General features: G+C 54.8%; 10 protein-coding genes and 1 non-coding gene across 11 annotated transcripts; 5 read left to right on the top strand and 6 right to left on the bottom strand.

Annotated features, from left to right (window-relative positions):
• Positions 1-53: 53 nt before the first annotated feature.
• BDZ99DRAFT_469770 (uncharacterized protein) lies at positions 54-852 on the bottom strand. Its single transcript, XM_033721577.1, has one exon. The coding sequence runs from the start codon at positions 578-580 to the stop codon at positions 224-226; it is 357 nt and encodes a 118-aa protein (XP_033568300.1). The 5' UTR covers positions 581-852; the 3' UTR covers positions 54-223.
• A 683-nt stretch (positions 853-1,535) lies between these two features.
• BDZ99DRAFT_469768 (uncharacterized protein) lies at positions 1,536-2,138 on the bottom strand. The gene has a single exon (XM_033721576.1). The coding sequence runs from the start codon at positions 1,922-1,924 to the stop codon at positions 1,550-1,552; it is 375 nt and encodes a 124-aa protein (XP_033568299.1). The 5' UTR covers positions 1,925-2,138; the 3' UTR covers positions 1,536-1,549.
• A 1,481-nt stretch (positions 2,139-3,619) lies between these two features.
• BDZ99DRAFT_t90 lies at positions 3,620-3,756 on the top strand. The gene has a single exon. It is a non-coding gene; the product is annotated as a tRNA-OTHER (tRNA).
• Positions 3,757-4,729: 973 nt separating this feature from the next.
• BDZ99DRAFT_528550 (uncharacterized protein) lies at positions 4,730-5,250 on the top strand (the record flags this gene model as incomplete). The annotated part of the gene is made up of 2 exons (XM_033726387.1): positions 4,730-4,896; positions 4,989-5,250. The coding sequence occupies 2 exons, from the start codon at positions 4,730-4,732 to the stop codon at positions 5,248-5,250; spliced, it is 429 nt and encodes a 142-aa protein (XP_033568298.1).
• Positions 5,251-7,864: 2,614 nt separating this feature from the next.
• On the bottom strand, positions 7,865-8,596 carry BDZ99DRAFT_403574 (uncharacterized protein; the record flags this gene model as incomplete). Its single annotated transcript, XM_033716348.1, has 1 exon — positions 7,865-8,596. One exon carries the CDS (start codon positions 8,594-8,596, stop codon positions 7,865-7,867), a length of 732 nt encoding a protein of 243 aa, XP_033568297.1.
• Positions 8,597-9,700: 1,104 nt separating this feature from the next.
• BDZ99DRAFT_469765 (rotamase-domain-containing protein) lies at positions 9,701-10,784 on the bottom strand. Its single transcript, XM_033721575.1, has 4 exons — positions 10,624-10,784; positions 10,138-10,541; positions 9,961-10,077; positions 9,701-9,882 (listed from the first exon to the last, which is right to left on the bottom strand). The coding sequence occupies exons 1-4, from the start codon at positions 10,624-10,626 to the stop codon at positions 9,873-9,875; spliced, it is 534 nt and encodes a 177-aa protein (XP_033568296.1). The 5' UTR covers positions 10,627-10,784; the 3' UTR covers positions 9,701-9,872.
• Positions 10,785-10,880: 96 nt separating this feature from the next.
• Positions 10,881-11,788, top strand: BDZ99DRAFT_241060 (uncharacterized protein). Its single transcript, XM_033713599.1, has 2 exons — positions 10,881-11,289; positions 11,343-11,788. Exons 1-2 carry the CDS (start codon positions 11,213-11,215, stop codon positions 11,746-11,748), a joined length of 483 nt encoding a protein of 160 aa, XP_033568295.1. The 5' UTR covers positions 10,881-11,212; the 3' UTR covers positions 11,749-11,788.
• Positions 11,789-12,376: 588 nt separating this feature from the next.
• On the bottom strand, positions 12,377-12,983 carry BDZ99DRAFT_483824 (54S ribosomal protein L38, mitochondrial; the record flags this gene model as incomplete). Its single annotated transcript, XM_033722606.1, has 3 exons — positions 12,377-12,684; positions 12,792-12,876; positions 12,969-12,983. 3 exons carry the CDS (start codon positions 12,981-12,983, stop codon positions 12,377-12,379), a joined length of 408 nt encoding a protein of 135 aa, XP_033568294.1.
• Positions 12,984-13,491: 508 nt separating this feature from the next.
• BDZ99DRAFT_430156 (uncharacterized protein) lies at positions 13,492-15,888 on the top strand. Its single transcript, XM_033717243.1, has 2 exons — positions 13,492-13,565; positions 13,651-15,888. The coding sequence occupies exons 1-2, from the start codon at positions 13,554-13,556 to the stop codon at positions 15,544-15,546; spliced, it is 1,908 nt and encodes a 635-aa protein (XP_033568293.1). The 5' UTR covers positions 13,492-13,553; the 3' UTR covers positions 15,547-15,888.
• A 70-nt stretch (positions 15,889-15,958) lies between these two features.
• Positions 15,959-18,420, bottom strand: BDZ99DRAFT_456418 (Nucleotidyltransferase; the record flags this gene model as incomplete). Its single annotated transcript, XM_033718476.1, has 2 exons — positions 15,959-18,029; positions 18,177-18,420. The coding sequence occupies 2 exons, from the start codon at positions 18,418-18,420 to the stop codon at positions 16,171-16,173; spliced, it is 2,103 nt and encodes a 700-aa protein (XP_033568292.1). The 3' UTR covers positions 15,959-16,170.
• A 909-nt stretch (positions 18,421-19,329) lies between these two features.
• Positions 19,330-19,919, top strand: BDZ99DRAFT_469762 (uncharacterized protein). Its single transcript, XM_033721574.1, has one exon. It carries the CDS (start codon positions 19,535-19,537, stop codon positions 19,751-19,753), a length of 219 nt encoding a protein of 72 aa, XP_033568291.1. The 5' UTR covers positions 19,330-19,534; the 3' UTR covers positions 19,754-19,919.
• Positions 19,920-19,959: the final 40 nt, after the last annotated feature.

Raw genomic sequence — 19,959 nt, 5'->3', positions numbered from 1 at the left:
TGCTGAGCAATACTGTGAGGTGACCGGAGCACCTACAGTATATAGCCACCGGACAGGATGCAGATACATCCTCTCCAAATCATGCAGCCGCCTGCGCAGGCGTATAGCCTGTGAGACCTCTGCGAGTCACGTGCTCGCTTAGGCCGGGGTATATACAGCCCTAGGCCACGCATCACGATTCCTTAAGGATTCGTCTCTCAATACACGAAATCGTCAATTCCATCTACGAGCCCCCTGCCGTGCACTCTTCCATTACAACTGTACTGTGCGTAGAAATCCACCTGGTGGCCCAATTCTTGCCTGGTACATAGCCTATAATCTCGGCAGCTATATTCCTTAGCATTTCGATGGTAGGAGGCAATCCTCTCTCTGTGAGGCTTTCAATATAGCCAAGAAGCGCAGCCGATTGCGCAGCGTTGAGGTTTCGTTGATTTTCGTGCGCATCCGATCGAGATACTGTCTTTCCATGGTAGTGGCGAGAGAGGGTACTCCGGTTAATCCCGTGTTCCCTAGCAACCTTTGTGATGTTCTTGACATCGCTGATACGAAGCTCCGCGATCGCGGCTTCCATTTGATCCATGTTTGAAGCAATTTAGTAGAAAATTGATGAAGTTGTGAATTTTTGAAGATGGTGGTGGTGGCGCTCGGTAACCGTGCATTAGCTGGTGGCCGTGCACGAGTTGGTGATCACTTCTAAGAGAGGTCGGGACTCCGGCGACGAATCTGAAGCCAAAAAGGTGAAGGGAAAGGGCAAAGTTCAAGAGGGAGACGACGAGGAGATGTTATTCGGATGATCCTAGAGAGCAATCGGATCCCTTGTTCCAGATTCCCTGGAACTAGTGGAGTTTGGACAATCTTTTAGGTCATTCAATTGAGCAGCAATTAATTGCAGCTAGAATGCGTCTCAGATGTCAGTCAATATCAACCGCGCCATCTTGCAACAGAAACTCTAAAACTCTTGAACTGAACACCAACGCCATTCTTGCTTCTGGTAGTGGATAGTGTACCCACCCCGTATGCCCCCAAAAACTGACTCTCCAAAATGCCGCTACGCATGACGCATGAAACTAGCCGCCCAATCCCCAGCCCACCCCCGGAACGCACACGCACCCCGGCCCGAGCCCCCGCCAACATCCCCCGGCACCAAATGCGAACTGCGCAATGTCAACTCCCTCGTGGTTGCTGAGTCAAGGCATGCAGGGCCCCCCCGCGCCCACCCCCCGGTTTGCTCCCCGGCTTGGCGGGTGCGGATGGTGGCCCGCTCCCGTGTGGTTGGTCTGTGTGGGTGGTCCGTCCGTGGTTCTCGGTGCTGTGGTGTGGTAGCCGACGGTGCGATGGATCGAGGGCCATGTGTTGGCATGGTACAGTATCCCCCCCTGTACGGGCTGCGCAGGTCAGTGCTGGACAAGGGTTTTTACAGTGTAATTGACCCTTGCCCAGCACTGACCTGCGCAGCCCGTACAGGGGGGGATACTGTATGCGGGAAGGGTTTGGATGGAGGGGTGGGAGATGGGGGAGATTCTGGGTTCCGTGGTGTGGTGTGGTTCGTTTATGAATCATGTCCTGTTGGCGGTTTCTTTGCCAGCCGAAAAATATCTGTCGTTGCGCATAGATCACTTCTATTGCCTGGGGGCTGCGCGCCAGGGTCGTCGTCGTCAAGATCCAATTCATCGTCGGTCACATCCTCAATGATTTGGTCTACGTCTTCTTGCGCAACTAGCTCTGGTGATGCTACATTCTGAATAACGCCGTTCGGTCGAGTATTTCCAATCATCGCTATCGTTCTAGATGTGTCTTTCGTCTTGCCATCTATCTTAGCTTCGACACTATTGGCTTTCTTCGAGAAGGGAACGCGCCGGACTTCGAGAGACCCCAGTAGCATCGCGCATGCACTTTTCTCCTGAAATTTGCTCTGGCGGGACATTTCGGCGAGCGCTTTGAGAGTACGAAGATGAGGGTGCTTGTTGTAGTTCGCTTGCTGGCAGAAGCTGACTTGAAGAATTAAATTACCAAGGCATAGGTTTGAGCACTCCCTGCGACTGCTTGGGGTACCCCGATAGGCTTTTGAAACTCTAAGTACGATGTAAAGGCCAACGTAATGGAAACTAGACTCTGCTTTGACGACGATAATACCTCCTAGCTAAGGTGCTCCTTTCAGTAATGTCGAGTGAGCAAGAGTGTGGCTGGAGTAATGTATATCGGTGTGCTCGGACTTGTGACCCAGTACTATTGCTGCAATGGGCCTTTACCCCTAACCGTATGCATAGCTTATCATGATCGTTGGGAAGCATTACTTCATCCGAAAGGATTAAGTTGCCGATGTTGAAACTCTTGACATTCTTATCTTTCCAGTGTCGACCATGGCGTGTCTGAGGCGTAATCTTGCCCTATTTTGTGGGGTGTGATATCAATTTCCGTACCGCTGAGATTCGCTGTGATGGCAATGGCGCTTGGAGTAGTCCGGCGCGAGCACTCTTCTCCTTTCCGATATGCTTGGAGACTTTAAAGTCGGTCTTCTTAATATCGGCGAGCCGGTCAGATGCGATTGCAGCTATGGCTTCTCCCTCAGACATCGAAGCACTGAATGTTCCAGTGATTCTGAGACCACTCAGCCAATTCACGATAACTCTATTTGCCATAGACGTAGGACTAGTGTCTCTAGAGAATCTAGAGATTATCGATTCTAGAGATCGTCAAGGGGAGACAGCACAGAAGGTTGGGAATATCCAAAATCGTATCAGCCAAGAATGCCGCACTGAAATAGTAGCCCTACCCTTCTCGGAGATTGGCCGCGCAAGACTGCAAAGCAATTCTAGTGTCGCCGCTCTGTCTGGTTTTCATAAATGCAATCGATTTCTCTCACGCGAAAGACGCTTGAGAATGTCGGCCTATGGAGTCCGGAGAATCTAGAGAGCATCCACGTCCATCTGAAGGCTGTTTATGAAGATGCAAATGTGAAACTCGCATCAAGTTCTACCTAGATCATGGCATGATGAACTTTTCTCGTGAGCTGTTTTCTTGGAACATATGGAGGGTTTCAGACAGAGTGAAAAGTGAGAGGGCAGGCAGCTCGCGTGGAAGCCTGAATCACAACGCGCGGGACTTCACATCACATTCTGATATTTTCAGTGTCTGGGAGCACTTCACACGGCGGCCTTCCGTCGTCAACAAATTTGTGTGAAAAAGCTTGAATGGCATGGTTACTGTTATACGTCTAGGGAGTCTTTCCTTACGTGTGCACTGATGATGGATGATGGTGATGAACGAGTGGGAACCCGAACCAACCAAAACCAGAATTTCGGGATAATAGAGCAGTTTTGCTCGATACCTCGCCTCGGTGCATATCTACACTAAAACATATCATTACTGTTCGAGATTTCAGCTGTTTTCCTCTAAAATCGAGCGCGAATGTGGTGGCTAGCCCACATTTTTATGGCATTTTATGGCTAGGCCTGGTTTCTCTGTCAGGAAAGTCGTTGGTACGCCGCCAATATTAGGTGTCCATAGGGCGGTTCGGCGTGTTCAAAAGCGAAAGGGGCACATGATACCGCCCTTCGGATTGCTTTTTGCCTTCACGCTACAGAGTTTTGTATATTGAATATTTTTCGCTATCAACCAAAGTCCTATGGTCTAGTGGTATGACGGTAAGCTGAATCCTCCTCCATTCCATCAAAACGGTCTAATTCTCCGTCCAGTTCGCCTCACATTGCCTAAAAGCAACGCGAAAGGTCCTGGGTTCGATCCCCAGTGGGACTACAATTTTGTTCTTTCTCTTGCAGAAGCCATCAACTTTTTGGCTTCCTAAATCACTGCATCACAATACCGCCACTGCATCACGTCTTTCCTAGCGAATGATGGCACTAGACAGGTCTGTAATGGATCTATTTTTGCTATATCTCTTCGAACTCGAGAGACACGTGCAACAAACATGGTGACCGAACTGCAGCGGTCGGAAATGCGGTCGGAAATGCGGCCGGGTAAGTTAGCAGAGCAGCCGGCAATGCCGTCGGTAGGATCCGGACAACTCAGCCCTGTCCAACCAGGTGACAGCCCCTTTCTCACCCCACCGTCACCCAACGGTCGAACATCCACCCCGCATTATGATGAAAGATCACTCGATCACATCCGCGGCGCCATCAACTCTGCTACACAGAAGCTGCTTCCAACCCAATGGAACACCTTCAATACCGTGGATGGAGACACAGATTAACGGCACAGACGGCCACTACTTTGGCGCAGGCTCGTAGGCTAAACAACATGGGGCAAAACACGAAAACGTCACGGATACAGCGCAGTCCTGTCCAATAGCCTCCGAGGCTCTCGGAGCGGGGAGGCACGCCAATCCATGCGGGGCTTGGGCTGCGGGTGGTGCCATGGTGTGCAGATGCTCCATCACCTGCTCGGCCGCGGATCGACATCGGCTGGTACGAGCATACTACCAGCCTGTGTCTCACGGTATTTCATATAGTACATGGACAGCGCACACAGCGCACCAAGCTATCGTGTATACGTCCCGCTCTGCCACTCACATATCAAGCTTCACCGTCAACCCCCTCGCATCTATCGCTTGACATACTCACTTTTGAAGTTCTTGTCGTCACTTTCAAGTGCTTCGCTACATCCGTCTTCCCCTGTACCGAGGCCTCGGACATTGAAAGAACTTGAACCTCAACTCTTCCACCGTAACGAGATATCTTTCTCTTGAATCATCCATTTTGAATCAGCAGAGATGCCTCTTACGCCTCCTCCCCAATTTCGCCGACCCATTTCCACTGCCGCCCGCGTCCATCCCGCGCCGCCGCAGTTCCATGCCTCATACAATCCTACCTCGCATATCCCCACACACACCCCTACATCCACACCTACAGTGCCGAAAGTTGGGAAGATAGGCCGATGGTATGTAAACACGTTCCCATTAATCCGGCTTCCTCTGCCTTTGCTCCATTACATCACTATCCAAGCTCTATGTTACTAACTTTTCATCTCAGGTATCTTCCCGCATGTGCCCTAGTCGCCCTCGGTTGGCTCTCCAGCCCCCTCTCACCCCTACGCGGGTCTCCCTCAACCTCTGACGCACGAGCAGGCTTCGCCGTCGCGAACGCACTCGAGGAGCACAACCACGGCCACCTGCCGCCGGCCGCGCGGCGGGACAAGCAGCAGGAAAGGAACCAGCACCTCATGGACTCGTACGGAGACCGCATGAGTCTGGCTGACTTAGAGAAGGCGCTGGAGGTGTACGAGGTGCAGTAGAGATAGAGTGTTGACATGATTTTAAGATGAGGATTAGGCGATATGCTGCTGGTTGTGCCTCGATGCGATTTCCCGAGAACGGCTTTCAACGAACGCGATGGCCCGTCTTGAGTAGGACGGCGGCTTTACCTCTGCACGAGACTTGAAAGGTCTTTTGGTGCTGCATATTGGAGTTTGGAACCCACGGGTCGAAAACGGAAGGACTGGCGCTTAGGAATTATGGCTCTTTTGGCTAGGCAGGACAATAGGCGGGTATATTTGCATTCTGATCGTGCGGATGGATCTCATCCCGCAACGGGCGCACGAATTGCATTTACCATGGAAGTGGTAAGGCTGGAGCATTACAATATAAAACCCACGCATGCAGGTTTCAAGCCCTAATGGCCCTAGCATTGCTGTCGTTTAGTACCAGCATTGTAAACGAAGCCAGAAAGGCACTCCATCATTCCTGTTTTGCGAAGTTGTCAATTCAGCATCATCTCAAGCATCTTAATCTACATAGGAGGTCCAAAACTACCGCCTAGCACTACCGCATAGTGACTAGCAGCGTTGTGCCTTGTTCCTGTTAGTATGCATACCAATCAGCCTATCGTCATATTCCTGGATGTTCCTATCAAAAATATCGTATCATTTTTCCCGAAATACTCCCAATTAGGAGATGCCGTCGACGCTATCCACTGCAGCCACACATGCTAAGCAGCGTAACCAACACCAAGCCCGGTAACGACCTCTGTTGACGTCTTTCTTCTCGCCTCACTCCTGTCTTTCCTTATACCCGGTGCAAAAATTTCACTTCGACATCATCAGATGCCGTACGTCTCACTGTTATTGGTGGCATTATTCTTAGAACCGCTACAATAGGCCATGAGACCCATCATCCTCTATCCACCTGTGATGGAAACACCCATTACCGACACATCTATCCACGGAACCACATTCTCTATGCTCCACCTTGTTTTCAACCCGCATACTCGCGTTAGTCTCCACCTTCCCACCTCATCCACCACTCCTAAGCCTAGCAGCGACCTCTGTTGACGTCTTCTATCTCGCTTCACTACAGTCTTTCCTTGTATCCGGCTAAAAGATTACCGAGACATCATCAAAAGCCGTAGTACTCACTATCATTGGAGTCTATCTGTAGCTATGAAATCCTCTATCCACAGTTATGAAGTCCTCTACCATTAAGCGAAGGAAACACATACCACCAAACCAGCTATTCCCATCCATTTCCAACTCCCCGGATCTCGCCGCTCTTGTAACCTCTAACCCAATGAACACCAGTAAACATTAACAAACACCTCCACCACGATCCACCTCGACTCCAGCCCGCATACCCGCGTTAGCCTCCACCTTCCCACCACGCCCCCAGGATCTCCGAACCCTATCTCGCTCCCATCTCGGCCGGCTGTACGGGACCTCAATCCGGGCATCCCGAATCCGGGGGCTGGCGCCTGGCGGCCAGCGGGTAGCCTCGGCGCGTGTACAGGAAACCCGCGGCAGCATAATATCCGGGTATAGCAACCATTTCCATACCATAATATCTTTCGCCCCAACCGTCCAGACTCGTATGGCCTCTACAGTAATAAGCCGGTTACCTACTCCAACAACAACACCAAGACCCGCTCCTCACAATCACACTAACCAGAAGTACTGTTTGGTATTGGCGGGTAAGTCTGGACCCCCTAATCTTGGTGTTTTTTTTTGGGGGGGGCGGGGGCTGCTGGCTTACGCATCGCTTCCCACGCGATCCTTTGATACAGTGATAATCTCTGTATTATGATGCGACCCCTTCGGAGAAAGGCGTATCGCTATAAGCAGGGTTTACTGTGGAATATCGCGAGACATTCAAGCAGCCGCGACAAGCATGAAGTGATGCGGTTGCAGTCCAGCCCGCTAGATGTTGAAGTCCGTCGCGGGTGGAGCTGCCGTATGGGGGCGGGCCGTGGAGATCGCTCGTACAAAGGTATGGTGGCTAGGTAGATTTTGCTTTTTTTTTTGTGTGGCTGGGCTCTGAAGCTTGACGGAGGATGGAACGGGTGGGGAGAGGAGATGGGGCATGGGCGATGTGAACGTGAGAAGATGGGAAATGCATTTGAGATTGCGGTGGGAAACGTGACGTACATTAAGGGTGAGGAAACACTGGATATGTAATGAATAATGGCTAATGAACGATGGTTAATGGAAGATAGTACATTGACTACACCAATTTACAGTTATGAAAGCGCGAGCTTCGGGGGTACATTCTTTGAGCTGTGTTGATATCAGACAAAGAGACTACCCAGTTTCCCAAAACACCAGCTCGCCCACAACAAAATAATACAGAAATCCATACAACTGCTAACAAACTCGCTTTTCAACGCGTCAACAATCTCTCGGTCCGCTCCAAACCGATCGTCGTGCCCACGCTTCAGACAGAAATAAATGACTGAACTCCAGAAACTTAACATCCTACAAACATAACCCTGCTAGAAACCCCAGATGTTGAATCCAGATCATCCTGTCTCTTGACCACAACCTCCACCCAATCTAACCTCCCCAGTTTCTTCCCAGTCGTAATCGTACGGAAAGCGTCGTCCGGCTCCTCTACCTGTCCACAGCTGCTCCTCACTAGCCCTCACGCAGACCAGCCGAGGCCATTGGTCGGTATGCCCCGCTGGATGCTCAGCGCCAGGCCCTTCTGGTCGAGCCCGATCGCCGTCGCCTTCTTCTTGACCCACCACGCCTCGAACTCGCCCAGGGTTTCCTCGTCAAGTTCGACGAGCCGCTTGCTTTCGTTCAACTCCCGGTCGACGACGCGGATCGCGTGGCGGAGGCACGGCAGCGATTCGGTGCGCAGGTGGGAGAGCTCGAGAGTGTAGTACGCCATGTCCGGCTCCATCGGGGTCGTGTAAGAGCGTGCGTGATGGCGCTGGTGGGGCTTTGAAGTAGTCTTCTCGAAGCTGGACGGTGACAGTGAAAAAGGTGAGACCGGCATTGAGAAGAGATTAGGCGTGGACAGGGGGGTGGACACCACTGAGGATGCGAGAGAGCTCGTTGCTGAAGCGTCCGAGTCGTTGGAGGAGATGGTAATGGTGCTGAGACCGCGGGGCTTGACGACGCCGGGGACGGGCACGATATCGTCCTCGGCATTTTCGCTGGGAGATAGAGCTTCTCCCAGTGTTTCGAGGCGTTCGAACCCGGTGAAGACGGCTGCACCGGCGTGCTGTACTGCTGCAATACTCCCGGTAAGTCGAGTGGGGAGGCGGGCCCACAGCTCTTCAGGCATGTACCAGACCGATAGATGGACTGGATTATAACTGAAGGCACCGCCGTTTCGAGGGCAAGCTGTCCTTAGAGCCTCTACCATAGGGACTGGTGGGATAGTAGAGTTGAACGAAAGGCAGCGAATGGGCTTCCGCCCACGCTTTTCTGGGGCCCTGAATCCTTCAGGAGAGGCGTACACCATGTCTTTGCCCTTGAGAAGGCCTTTGCCTTGGAGAAGGGGTACAGCGGGCATGGCGTCTTTGGTATCTGCGTTGGGCAATGGGTGGTGGTCGGAGAATAGAGCAGTCTAGAACGTAAACAGAGCTCCCTGACGACAGGTAGCACGTTTGAGGGGTCGGAGAGGTGAAGTCAGAATCACACTCGAGGATATGCAAAGAGGAGGTGTGAGTAGAGTTGCTGCTAGAGAGTAGCTCCCTAGACGGTTGCTCTGGAATCTGGGGATCGGAGCTGCAGCTTAAGAATGTCAAGGCTTAGCTTCCCTCGGAGACAAGGATCGAAGCGCAGGCAGCGGATTGGCTCGCGGTTAAGTGTTTCGAGCTGCTGCCGGGCGTCTCCAGTAACTGCAAAGGCAAGGATGATGACCTGACGCGTTTCTTGAATTCCGATATGGCCTGACCGTATTTGACGCGTTGCGCAGGCTTGGCCGCAGGCAACGCGCGGGGTTCGGTGGAGAGTGGGACCGCCGAGTGTCTAGACCAACTTTAGAGGCCAGACGTATGGTCGTGATGCGAATGGCCCCAGGGCTGAACCAAATCGACTGCGTTCCGGCGCAAGTTCGCCGGGATGCCTCACTGAGGTAGGTCGACGCGAATACCGGCGAGATGGGAGGCCAGCCCTCGGAAGGCTCCGAGAAGCGTTTCGAGATCGATGGTGTAGACGAGGATTGGCTGCGAGGATGAGGGGAAAGTGCGACTACTTTTGGTGGTGATCTGTCCTACTCCTGGAGGACCGTGAAGCGTAGAGGCTCATGCCCTGGACATGTACCTATGGCCATTAGTAGAGATTGAAGGGCTACGCTTCTGCAGTAGCAGCAGAGAAAACCATGGAACAATTGGCCTGGCGCCATCATTCAGATGACAGCATCATGATGGCCAGTGAACAGCATCGTTTGACAAACGTCACAGTGAGGCCGCAGCCTCCGCAACTGCATGTGCAGATGATGAGCCATTTCATTTTCCGCGACCCATGTCGAAACACTTCTTCCATTTGCAGGCTTATCTTGTCGAGCCACGTCGACCAACCTCTTCGCCTCGTGCAGTCGAGGGCCATGCGTTTTATCTGAGCCCAGAATGGCCCCAAACCGATTTGGACGACCGCGCATAATGATCCAGACGCCAGAAATAACCCCCCTCGACGACCTACTCGAGCCTATATGGAGACGGGCCGTTAGCGCATGCTCGGCCACGTGGAGTGGGGCTATTGAGTGTCAAATATGCTGCGTCTTACCTCTCTATCAGGTGCAGACCCGACGCTGTCTCGACCACCTGGCTGACCTCGCCCGGCTTGAGCGCGAACGAGGCATCCTCAAACTCCTTCTGCATATCCCCACGGCCGAAGAAGCCCCTACCACGCGGTTGTTAGCATGTCGATGCCCAACGTCTCGATGCGCCCGGTTCAACATACAGGTCGCCCCTCTTGCGCGCACTGCTGCAGTCGGACTCGGTCGTGGCCAGGTCTCCCAGCGACACGGCGCCAGCTCGAATGCGGGCCTCATGGCCCAGGATGATAGCCATGGCCTCCTCCTTGGTGCGGGTAATCTTGGCTTCGCGCCAGCTGGCAGGTCGTCGGCTGCCGTAGTGTTTCACCAGCAGATGTGCGGCGCGAATCTTGCCCTCCTGCCCTCCCGGCCGCTCCGCATTGAGGTTTCTGGAGCTGTGGAACTTGGCCATGAACAGCTTCAGCTTCTCGGGGTCTGTGTCGGCCGGGGGCTCCCATCGCGATTCCTTGGTGTCGGGGCAGAAGTAGTAGGGCAGGTTCTTGGTGTTGGAGCGGCGGACCTCCCATCCGGGTGGCAGCCCCGATGCTTCCTGTAGAGCCCGTGTGAGTCTTCAATGAAACGAGAACTGCGGCCGCAAGTGGGCACTGCAGAGAGCGTGCACCGCCACTGACCATTATTGCTGCGAGTCAACAGCGACACGTGCAGATATCCCTCGGGGGTCAAGGAAGAGGGCCGAGGGTAGAGGGGGCAGTGTGCAGGTGCTGGAGCGGAGGGATCCGTGGATGAGGTCGTTGTTGACAGAGGAGGGCTCACAGGGCGGCTGCGAAATCCGGGGCCGTTACTGGGGCAGGCGCGATTTGGCGGGTGGCGGGGTCCTTGGGCCTTCGCCGTGAGGGCAGTCACGCGGCGCCCGTCGCCTGGAACAACAATGAGTCAGCGTATCGTACGGAACGTTAAGCTGCTTGCGGCACTAGCGCCTGCTGCCCTGGAAGTCACCTGGAGATCGGCTCGCCTTCTTCAAAAGCCGTCCTGCTTCTCCTGCTTCTCCTGCTTCCCCTGCTTCCCCTGCTTCCCCTGCTTCTCCTGCTTCTCCTGCTCCTCTTGCCTCTTGTGAATTCCTCCACCCCCAATCTCCAGCACCCGCAGTCCAGAAAGTCTCATACACAGATCCCGTGCTGCAAGCTGTCACCACCAAGACAACCCCCAAACCCCAAACCCACCGCCCAAGCACACAACCTCCAACCCGGCCGTCACCGAACCATGGCCGCGTCCCCAGCTGCCTCTGACATGGGCGCAGAAGCCTCCAAGAAGATCCTCTTCCGCTTCTGCTCCGAATGGTATGTTGTTCCCATCGCCTCACTTGCGCAAGCATGCCGCTAACCGCCTGCAGCTCGAACCTCCTCTTCCCCAAGGAAGACAAGGAGAACAACCGCCTGCTCTTCGCCTGCCGCACCTGCTCTTTCACCGAACCCGCCCCCTCCGCCTGCGTTATGCGCCACGAGATTGCCTCGACGGTCGGCGACACCGCCGGCATCACCCAGGACGTCGGCCAGGACCCAACGGTTGGTCTCTCCGAATCTCTTTCCGACGCCTCTCTTTCCGACACCATCCCTGGCTTTTGCACAATGTGTGGACAGGAGATATTCTGCGAAATATGTGGGCAAGAGTCGGACGGAGGCTTCTACATGGAAGCTGATGACTGCGACGACTCCATGTCCATGTCCATGACCGAGAACAACCAGCAGTCTGCGTCTACCTCTAAACAAGAGGGTGACAAGCACTCTTCAAAGTCTTGAGCTCGCTTGCACGTTCGTTCGTTCGTTGCTTGTTTTGCTCACTTTGGGCTTGCTTGGCTAACTTCTATTCTTTCTTGCGACTATAGCTGCCTCGGATCCAGAAGCCCTGTCCTGCTTGCGGCGAGCCTGAGGCCGTCTTCTTCCAGTCTCAGCAGCGGACTGCCGAAACCGGAATGGTATGACCCTGATCTACCTCCTTACCCGTTCCCTCATCATTTTGCTTACAGCTTTCACTATCAGAAATTGTACTATGTATGTTGCGGATGCGGCAACGTGTGGCAGTGACTTCATGGATTCGGCGAACGTGCATGGCTGGCGTGCAAAAATGGGCATTGGGACGGAGTTTGGTATCTTTCGATCAATCACGAATCTTATTTGGAGTCGGAGTTCTGGGTTCGGATACCCCTAGATCAGCAGCTGCTGCAGCACGAGGTCCACGACGCCTCGCCCAGTCCGAGGGCGATGTGGCCCGGTGGGAACTTTCACGATATTGAGCTCTGGGTGCCTTCGCCCCTGGCTGTCACATAGAAGACCGAAAAGCTAGACAAGGATTTGTTGAAAAGGCATTTATATCCTCGTAGTACTGTTGATATACAATTGATCATCCTCCTCAACGCCCCTCTTGCGCCTATAGATGCATCGGTGCCAGTGACAGAATCTTCGACCACTTCTTCTCCCGCAGCTCGGCAGCCACGATGCCGTTCAACCTGGTCCCGATGGGCTCCCCGGCCTTGTTGATTAACACGCACGCATTGTCGTCGAACTTGACAACGCTCCCGTCCGGCCGCTGGTACTTCTTCGCAGTCCGAACCACGACCGCATGCCGTATGTCACCACGCCGTACTTTGTTCGCTGCGCTGATGGAGACGGCGCCACCTGGACCAGACTCGGGGCCGAAATTGCGCTGCTTCTGGACAACCACTACTATCCGGTCGCCTGCATATACCAAGTCAGCGGGGATCTGGTTTGGATCGAGGCGCACGTGGTGATGGTGCTAGGGTTGGATCTGGTGGTAGATTGGAGGCAATGCTGCTGTCACACACCAACTTTGGCAGGCCGCTTGGATCGCAGGACGTTTACACACTCGACAATGGCGGCGCCCGAGTTGTCGATGCAGTTGACGAGGGTCTGGATAGAGATAGAGCGGTCAGTGGCTGATGTGATATTCAACGGGGGCTGCGCATTGCGCCGTCCACTGCGATGAAGTTCCTGCGGCGTACCTTTAGCTGGATCATGCTGCCCGGCGTCCACGCTGATGGTCTCGGGCCTGGTGGCCTGGGGATGGAATGGGCGGTCTGGCGGGTGAAGGGATTCGCGGCTCTTGATGCAAAACTCCGCCGTCGCACCGCCGCAGGGCAACTCGAAGCCCTGGTCCCGGCCTGCACTCGAGCAAGGGTGCCACTGTGCCACTTTCGGACAGCGGCTCAGCCCTGCTCGCCTGCAACTACACCGCGTCTTCCGCGAGCCTCTGCCCCATATTCCCTCTTGTGCCAGTCACTCCTTGGGTCTTCCTTTCCATTGTCTCTCGTGTCGTGTTGTCTTTATTTCCTTTCACCGGACTTCCATGCGTGTCGTGTCCCTTCTTGGATCTGTGTCTCGTTTCCTCTCCTACGTCACCCCAACCTCCCCCTTTCGCGCCTACACCACCAATCTGCAGACTTGCCCCTCTGCATTTGCTCTGCGCACTCTTTCGGTGTAGAGGCTGCCGACGCGACGCGACCATGGCGCTCAAGGAAGCGCTCGCCAAGAAGGGGGGACTTACCCTTGGCCAGCTGGCCTCATACGACGACCTCATAACCGATGCGATGGTCGACCGGGTAAGCCAATCTCACGCCCATGTGTTCTATCATGGCCGTCACATCTTGCGCGACTAGCGATGCTCATTCTTTCCGCTTCTTACAGGTGTACTTCTGGACCACCATTCGCAAGAATCGTAGCCGCTACTCTGCGTCGCGCGGAATTCGCGAGGAAGAGCCCGCAGACATTCTGCGCAAATGCGTTATTCTAGAGAAGGACCCCGCGAAAGCAGTCTCGCAACTGCTACTGGTGTCCGGTATCCGCAGCTTCAGCCAGCGTCTGTCTACCAAGGACGAGAAAGAGCACTTCCAGCGCCACTTGCGCAAGTATGTCAACATGTACATGCCGGACTGTCCATTCGAGGTCACCACTACGAACCGCTACACAATTGATACCCAAGAGGCTTCGGTCACAGCGAGGAGGGAGATCAAGAAGGGTGAGGAGATCAAGTACCTGACGGGAATTCAGGTTGCGCTCACGGAGAAGGAGGAGGACGACCTGGACGATTCACGATTAGATTTCAGCATTGTTGTCTCGAGCCGTAAGAAGACGCGATCGCTGTTTCTAGGCCCGGCGCGGTTTGCCAATCATGATTGCGACGCGAACGCAAAGCTCTCTACAAAAGGGCCGCATGGTATGCAGATTGTTTCGGTCAAGAATATTGAGATTGGAGACGAGATCACTGTTTCTTATGGTGATAACTATTTCGGAGAAGACAACCAGGAGTGTCTTTGCGCGACATGTGAGAGACAGCTGGCTAATGGCTGGGCACCTGTAAAGAATGAAGATGAGAGCGACGAGGCTACACCTGTGCCTGAAGAGGTACCGGAAGAAGGAGCCTATCTGTTGAGGCGAAAGAGGAAGTATGGCACGGAGGTCGACAGTTCGTCCAAGGACTCCACTCCAGCTGCCATTGATGAGCGGAAGCGGCGTCGTGTAGAGAGTCCTCTGGCCTCAACGCCAGCATCACCCGCGCCGTCAGTGAACGCGGACAGCGCACAAAAACTGAAGCGGCCTTTGAAGTTTCTAGCGCTCAAGAAGGAGCGCAGCATGTCTTCACTTCGACAGGAAGTACCAATATCGAGCATCGAGGATCCCATGACGAACGCCTCGAGAGCAATCCGTACCCAGCAGCGCGATGGGCTGCTCACGATGGCCCTAGACGAAGCAGATAGCTCGCGACAGACGACTCCACGAACCCCATCAACCGCGGAATCCCCAAAATCAACACAGTCAACTGATGCTACATCCGAGGAAGACGACGCCATCATGACAGAGACCCAAGATCCCACCCTCGACACCATCAAAGTCGCCGTCCCCTCCATCCTCCAATCCCTCCCATCCCCAACCACGATCCCCATCTCATCCCTCCTTAACGCCGACGCCGAATCCGAGCTCTCCGAACTCTCAGAAAGCTACGAACTCGACGACACCTTGCAAGCAGTAACAGCGCGCAAGCGCTCCGTCTCCCAAAAACCGCCCCTGATCCCCCGCACCACCCGCTCCATCTCGCGCCGCACCGACAGCCTGCGCAACGCCACCCCGCTCCCCCTCGACCTCGACTCGGCCTCCGACGCCTCCGTGTCGAGCTCCCAGCGCCGCCCCGGCGACTACACCCTCACCACGGCGCTCCTCTCCGCCAAGTACAGCCGCTGGGTCAGCTGCCGCACGTGCGACGCGGACTTTGTGCAGGCCGACGCGTACCACACGCGCATCGAGTGCCCGCGCTGCGAGCGGCACTCCAAGCTGTATGGTTACGCGTGGCCGAAAACGGACCGCGAGGGTAAGTGGGACAAGGAGGAGCGAGTGCTGGACCACCGGACTATCCACCGCTTTGTGGAGCCGGAGGAGGAGCGGAGCATCAGGAAGGGCGGGAGGAGGGGGTTGCGGGAGGCGCTGTTGAGCAGGCGGGAGACGGAGAGCAGGGAGCGCACGGCGAGTGAGAGCGTGGAGGTTGAGAGTCCGAAGAAGAGGGGACGGAGGGGTAGGTTTACGATTTGAAGACGGGTGGGGTTGACTGGGCTTGCGCGGACGGATCATGTGTGGGAGTGAGAGGGGTTTCTACGTGTGCATGTCTGGATGGATGGGGGTGTTGAGTGGAGTTCTTGTTATTGCTGTAGAAGCATATCCTGGGAGTCATGTTTTCGATCAAGGGGCTTCGAGCCTCTGGCTGGATGGGGCATGGCATTTGGGTGCTTTTTAGGGGTTGGATTTGATTTTTTTGGTCTACGAGACTTGGTCGGCATTGTTTGGGATGATGCAGTCTTTTCTATTGTTGTACTATTAGCTACCAGGAGGCGGAGTTGATATTAGTCTCGAATCAATGTGCATTGTAACTCTGAGCAAGAAAAGGGTTGAAGTCTGGCTGCATGACGACGTTCTCGGGAGATTTAGAGATGCTTTTTGAGGTTGACTCGCGGACTCGAATGTAGTATCAAGATTCCTATAAGCTACATCTTACATCAAGCTAATTTCCAATGATAGACGGCAGAAGCGTGGAAACCTCCCCCTCGTGTGCCTCAACTCAATAGTGGGGGCCAAGACATCATATTCCCATCCACTCCACGTTACAAAGGTACCTAAACGCAGAACAATCCGCGGCCCAATTTGCAACAACTCGCAAATCTACCCCGTACACCTCATCTCCGGCTCCACAAACGCCAACCCCATCCCCTCAAACACCCTCCGCTCCGCCTCCTCCGGCGTCCCATCCATGCCCCCCTCCCCCTCCAACTCCACCACCATGCCCGTCCTGCGATCCCGCACACCACTACTGTCAAACTTCCACCCCTTGACCGCCTTTGCGTACCTTCTCAGATCCCGCTGGAACGTCGTACCCCCGCTCCACCCCATAACCGCGCACCCCACCGTCCGCCACGGCGCGACGATAATATCAACCCGCCGATGCACATTCGGGTTCTTCGCCCGCGGATTCGCCGCCCGATCCGCCGCCCGGCTCGCCCACGCGACGTTTTGCCACACCACGAGCGCCTTGTCGAGCGTGTCGAACCCGTGGCCCGCGGGCCCGCTCGCGCGGAACGGGAGCGTCGCCTGCCCGCGGTGCGTGCCGTGGAGGCTCAGCGTCAGCGTGTGGGTGATCCAGCCCTCGTCCTCGAGCGACGCCGCGACGTCCGCGACCAGGTTCGCGGTGGCGCCGAGGTCCGGGTGCGAGAGGATCACGTCGACGTCGCCGGACGTCGCGTTCCCGCGGCGGTAGCCGCCCACGATCGTGCACGTGGTCCTGGCGTTGCGGACGCGCATCGCGTGGGCGTGGATGGTCGTGGCGATGGCCTCGACTTCGGCGCGGGGAATGGCTTCTTTGAACTCGTCGTAGTACTTCACGCCGATCTGCTGGACGCGCGTGAGGGAGCTCCAGCCATGCTCGATGACGTCGTCGAGGTCGCGCCAGTGGTTAGCGAAGTAGAACTCGCGGGCCGTGGGCGCGCCGACGCCCCAGATATCGTAGAAGAGGCCGAGGACGCGCATGACTTCGTCGTTTTCGGCGTCGTCGGCGGCTTGGAGGTGGCCGGTGTTCTTGTACTCGACCCAGAGGTTGGCGGTCTTGACGTCGCAGCCGGGCAGGGAGAGGATCTCTTTGGGGCTGGTGAGGTGGTAGGGGTAGGCGGCGAGGGCGGCGATGCTGGTTGAATAGGCGCGTACGCCGATCTCGTCGCCTGTGAGGAGGCGTGCTTTTCGGATCTTTTTGAGCTCATCGATGAAGGGGTCGTTGGGGGGGTTGGGTGGCGTTTGGCGCTGGCAGGCGTATTTCAGCTTCGCCTTCACCCAGGCTGGAGGCTCGGGGATGTCGCTGCTTTCGCCTTCGTACTCGCTCGTTGTTTGTTGGAGCAGGTGGGCTGCATGAGAGGTTGAGAGGAGGCCATGCCTTTGGCTTTGGGATGCAAAAGTTGTGTTTTCAAACTGGCGTGCCCCTTCTCGTCGAGACCTGAAAGGGTCTTTCCTCGGCTTGCAAGCAGGCGTGATTGCCGCATCAGCTTGTGCTCTTTCTAGGATACTTTGGGCAGTATGGGGCCTTCGCGCTAGGGCATGTTGAGATCTTGGGACCGCCTTACGAAGTGCGGGCAAGGCTTGATGTTGCACAGCAGGACTCGCTGTTTTCTGGTCGATAAGCTTGCCTTGATACACCATGTACCCATCCAACGGTAGGGCATTTCGAGCAGCTATCGAGTCTTGAAGCCATTCTACTTTTATAACGGTGACAGCGTCTTTGATACCATTGGATATAGATTCGACGGCGGATATGTTCGTGATTTCACGGAGCGGATTCGATGAGTCACGTTTTCTTTTAGGATAGCCGCGTTGATCCCCATCTTCGGGGTATGAAGCCTCTCCCTCCGCGGTAGAATCATCATCGAGCATACCAATCGGATTGTCGAGGGATCCAGGCTTGGTCTTATCAGAATCAACTGTCGTCCCAATCGGTTCGGCAATATCAAGGGATTCGTCTTCGGTCGTTTCTCCTTCTACTGTAAAATCATCGTGAATTTCGGCGACTGTAGTCTCCGGTCTAGACTCGCTTTCGATACGCCTCTTTTTGCTAGCAGGTTCCAGAGCAGCTGGGGCCTTGTTATGCCGTAATGTAGGCGTTGTGTCTTGGGTGAAGACGTGCAGACTTCGCAACTCGAACTCGGCTCTCCGTTTCGTCCCGACTTTACCAATGAAAAGCCTGACCTCTGTATGATCGTAGCTCAGCCGTGCACCGCACTCTGTTAGCTGTTCCTCAAGGACGCGTATATCTTCTTTTTGGAAATGAGACGTTAGAATGAAGAACGGAGGAAAGGCGCTTAGATCAAGGGCGGCCCCTTCTCTTTCGGGACCGTCGTCCGCAAGGGTTTGTGAGGACGTGATATCCTCCATGGTAAGTGTGAAGGTTGCACAAGGAAGTGAATGCTAGCTAAGGGGATGCAAGGGAAAGCTTTAGCTGATATCCAACAAGTGACGTTTAAACTTCCAGTTGGGCGGCTTCAACCTGTGAGGAGTCTGATAGCAATTCATTGTATGTGATGATTCAAACCAAGTTGGAGGATACGATGATGGAGAAGGTCGGTGGAAAGTGTGAAAGAAGAGGGGTGGAGGGGAATGGAGTAATGTTGGAGTCGTCATAGCTCCAAGCTTGGCGTGCATTACTTGTGCATTTTGTGCACGTTCTCCTCACCTGTCGACGCGTCTCTCTACACCCGTTCAACATCTTCGCGGCATAGTGCTTTCGTATTTTCCTGAATGCTTCGGAGCGACTCCGCGAGACAGCCACGTTGACGAGCAATGTACTATTCAAGCAGCAACGGTTACGCTAAAGCACGACCCATGGACGTGAGTGCGACGCCTCCTTTGCTTGTATAAGAGCGCGCTCTTCGCCCTTTTATCTCTTACCCAGCGCTAAGTCTTGGGTCCGGAAAGGGAAGTTGGGGATGTACGGCAGTAAGGAAAGACCTGTTCCACCATCACGAGGCGACGCGTTTTTCATGCAATTGAGGGCTCTAGATGCCACAAGGGGCCCATTGAGCACGATGGGAAGAACAGGAATCAGTTTCCAAACTCTTGGGGCTCGAGATAAGAGGGTTGGCGTGTTCAAGCGTGTCGCGGGGGTGTTCTGCAAGGGATGCGAGGTCAAGGACGCCGCCCCGTCGCGCCTCATCATTTTTGGGGATACAGATACGGCGGAGCGTGCATGGTCTGAGTTGGAGTGGTGGGATGGCAGACGAGACGAAAGTATATAGCAACTAAGGTAGCTGGATCTCTGCCCTCTACTAGTCGGCCCAATGCCGGGACTCGACTCCACTTTCGTTCATACTTCCAACCATTGTCTATCCTTTTGATATCACTTCTCTCGATAGAGTTCTTCATTCCACCAGAGATATTGTCGAGAGCCTGAAACGCGCTCGTGATTTCTGGTCCTCTCAAGTAGAGCTATCACCACTTTGATACCGCTTCCTCTCTTCTCTCGACCATTACAAGTTGCAGTATCGAAAGCATGACTCGCCATACCATCATAGCCGTCTTTCTGGACTGCCTCTTCGCGTTTCTGGTCAACGTTGCTGCCGTGCCTATCACGCCCTCCGCCGCGGACGTCGAGCGTCTCGCAGAGCAGATGAGAGCTGAAGGAGTGTCCGAGGTAGAAACTACTCTCCTGTCGTCGTGTCTGGCCTCAACCTCTTTCCTATTACGTCTTGGGCGTCTGCTTCTTGTGTAACTTCCGTGCTTGTTCCGTCTCAGCCACCTCTCCCATTCTTCAGGCTTCTTCAAGCTATCCCAAATGCTCCCAACCCGCCTGAGACACGCCCACGCAATCCTCCAGCACATACTTACCCCTCACAGCGCGACATAGCCAGCCGCCTCTCCGCCTCCAAACTCTCCCCAGATCCCGGCCTCCTTGATGACGACCCCAACGACGACCTC

The sequence above is a fragment of the Mytilinidion resinicola genome (assembly GCF_010093595.1).
Source record: "Mytilinidion resinicola strain CBS 304.34 unplaced genomic scaffold BDZ99scaffold_41, whole genome shotgun sequence".
Classification (NCBI taxonomy): Eukaryota; Fungi; Ascomycota; class Dothideomycetes; order Mytilinidiales; family Mytilinidiaceae; genus Mytilinidion; species Mytilinidion resinicola.
The sequence above is the reverse complement of the archived record's forward strand: the minus strand, read 5'-3'. Positions and strand labels throughout refer to the sequence as shown.

Coding starts and splice junctions, on each gene's coding strand:
- BDZ99DRAFT_469770 (XM_033721577.1), bottom strand. CDS start 580: ATGGATCAAATGGAAGCCGCGATCGCGGAGCTTCGTATCAGCGATGTC.
- BDZ99DRAFT_469768 (XM_033721576.1), bottom strand. CDS start 1,924: ATGTCCCGCCAGAGCAAATTTCAGGAGAAAAGTGCATGCGCGATGCTA.
- BDZ99DRAFT_469765 (XM_033721575.1), bottom strand. Junction 10,078..10,137: donor GCGCGCAAGAGGGGCGACCT/GTATGTTGAACC, acceptor ACCGCGTGGTAG/GGGCTTCTTCGGCCGTGGGG.
- BDZ99DRAFT_241060 (XM_033713599.1), top strand. CDS start 11,213: ATGGCCGCGTCCCCAGCTGCCTCTGACATGGGCGCAGAAGCCTCCAAG. Junction 11,290..11,342: donor TTCCGCTTCTGCTCCGAATG/GTATGTTGTTCC, acceptor AACCGCCTGCAG/CTCGAACCTCCTCTTCCCCA.
- BDZ99DRAFT_469762 (XM_033721574.1), top strand. CDS start 19,535: ATGACTCGCCATACCATCATAGCCGTCTTTCTGGACTGCCTCTTCGCG.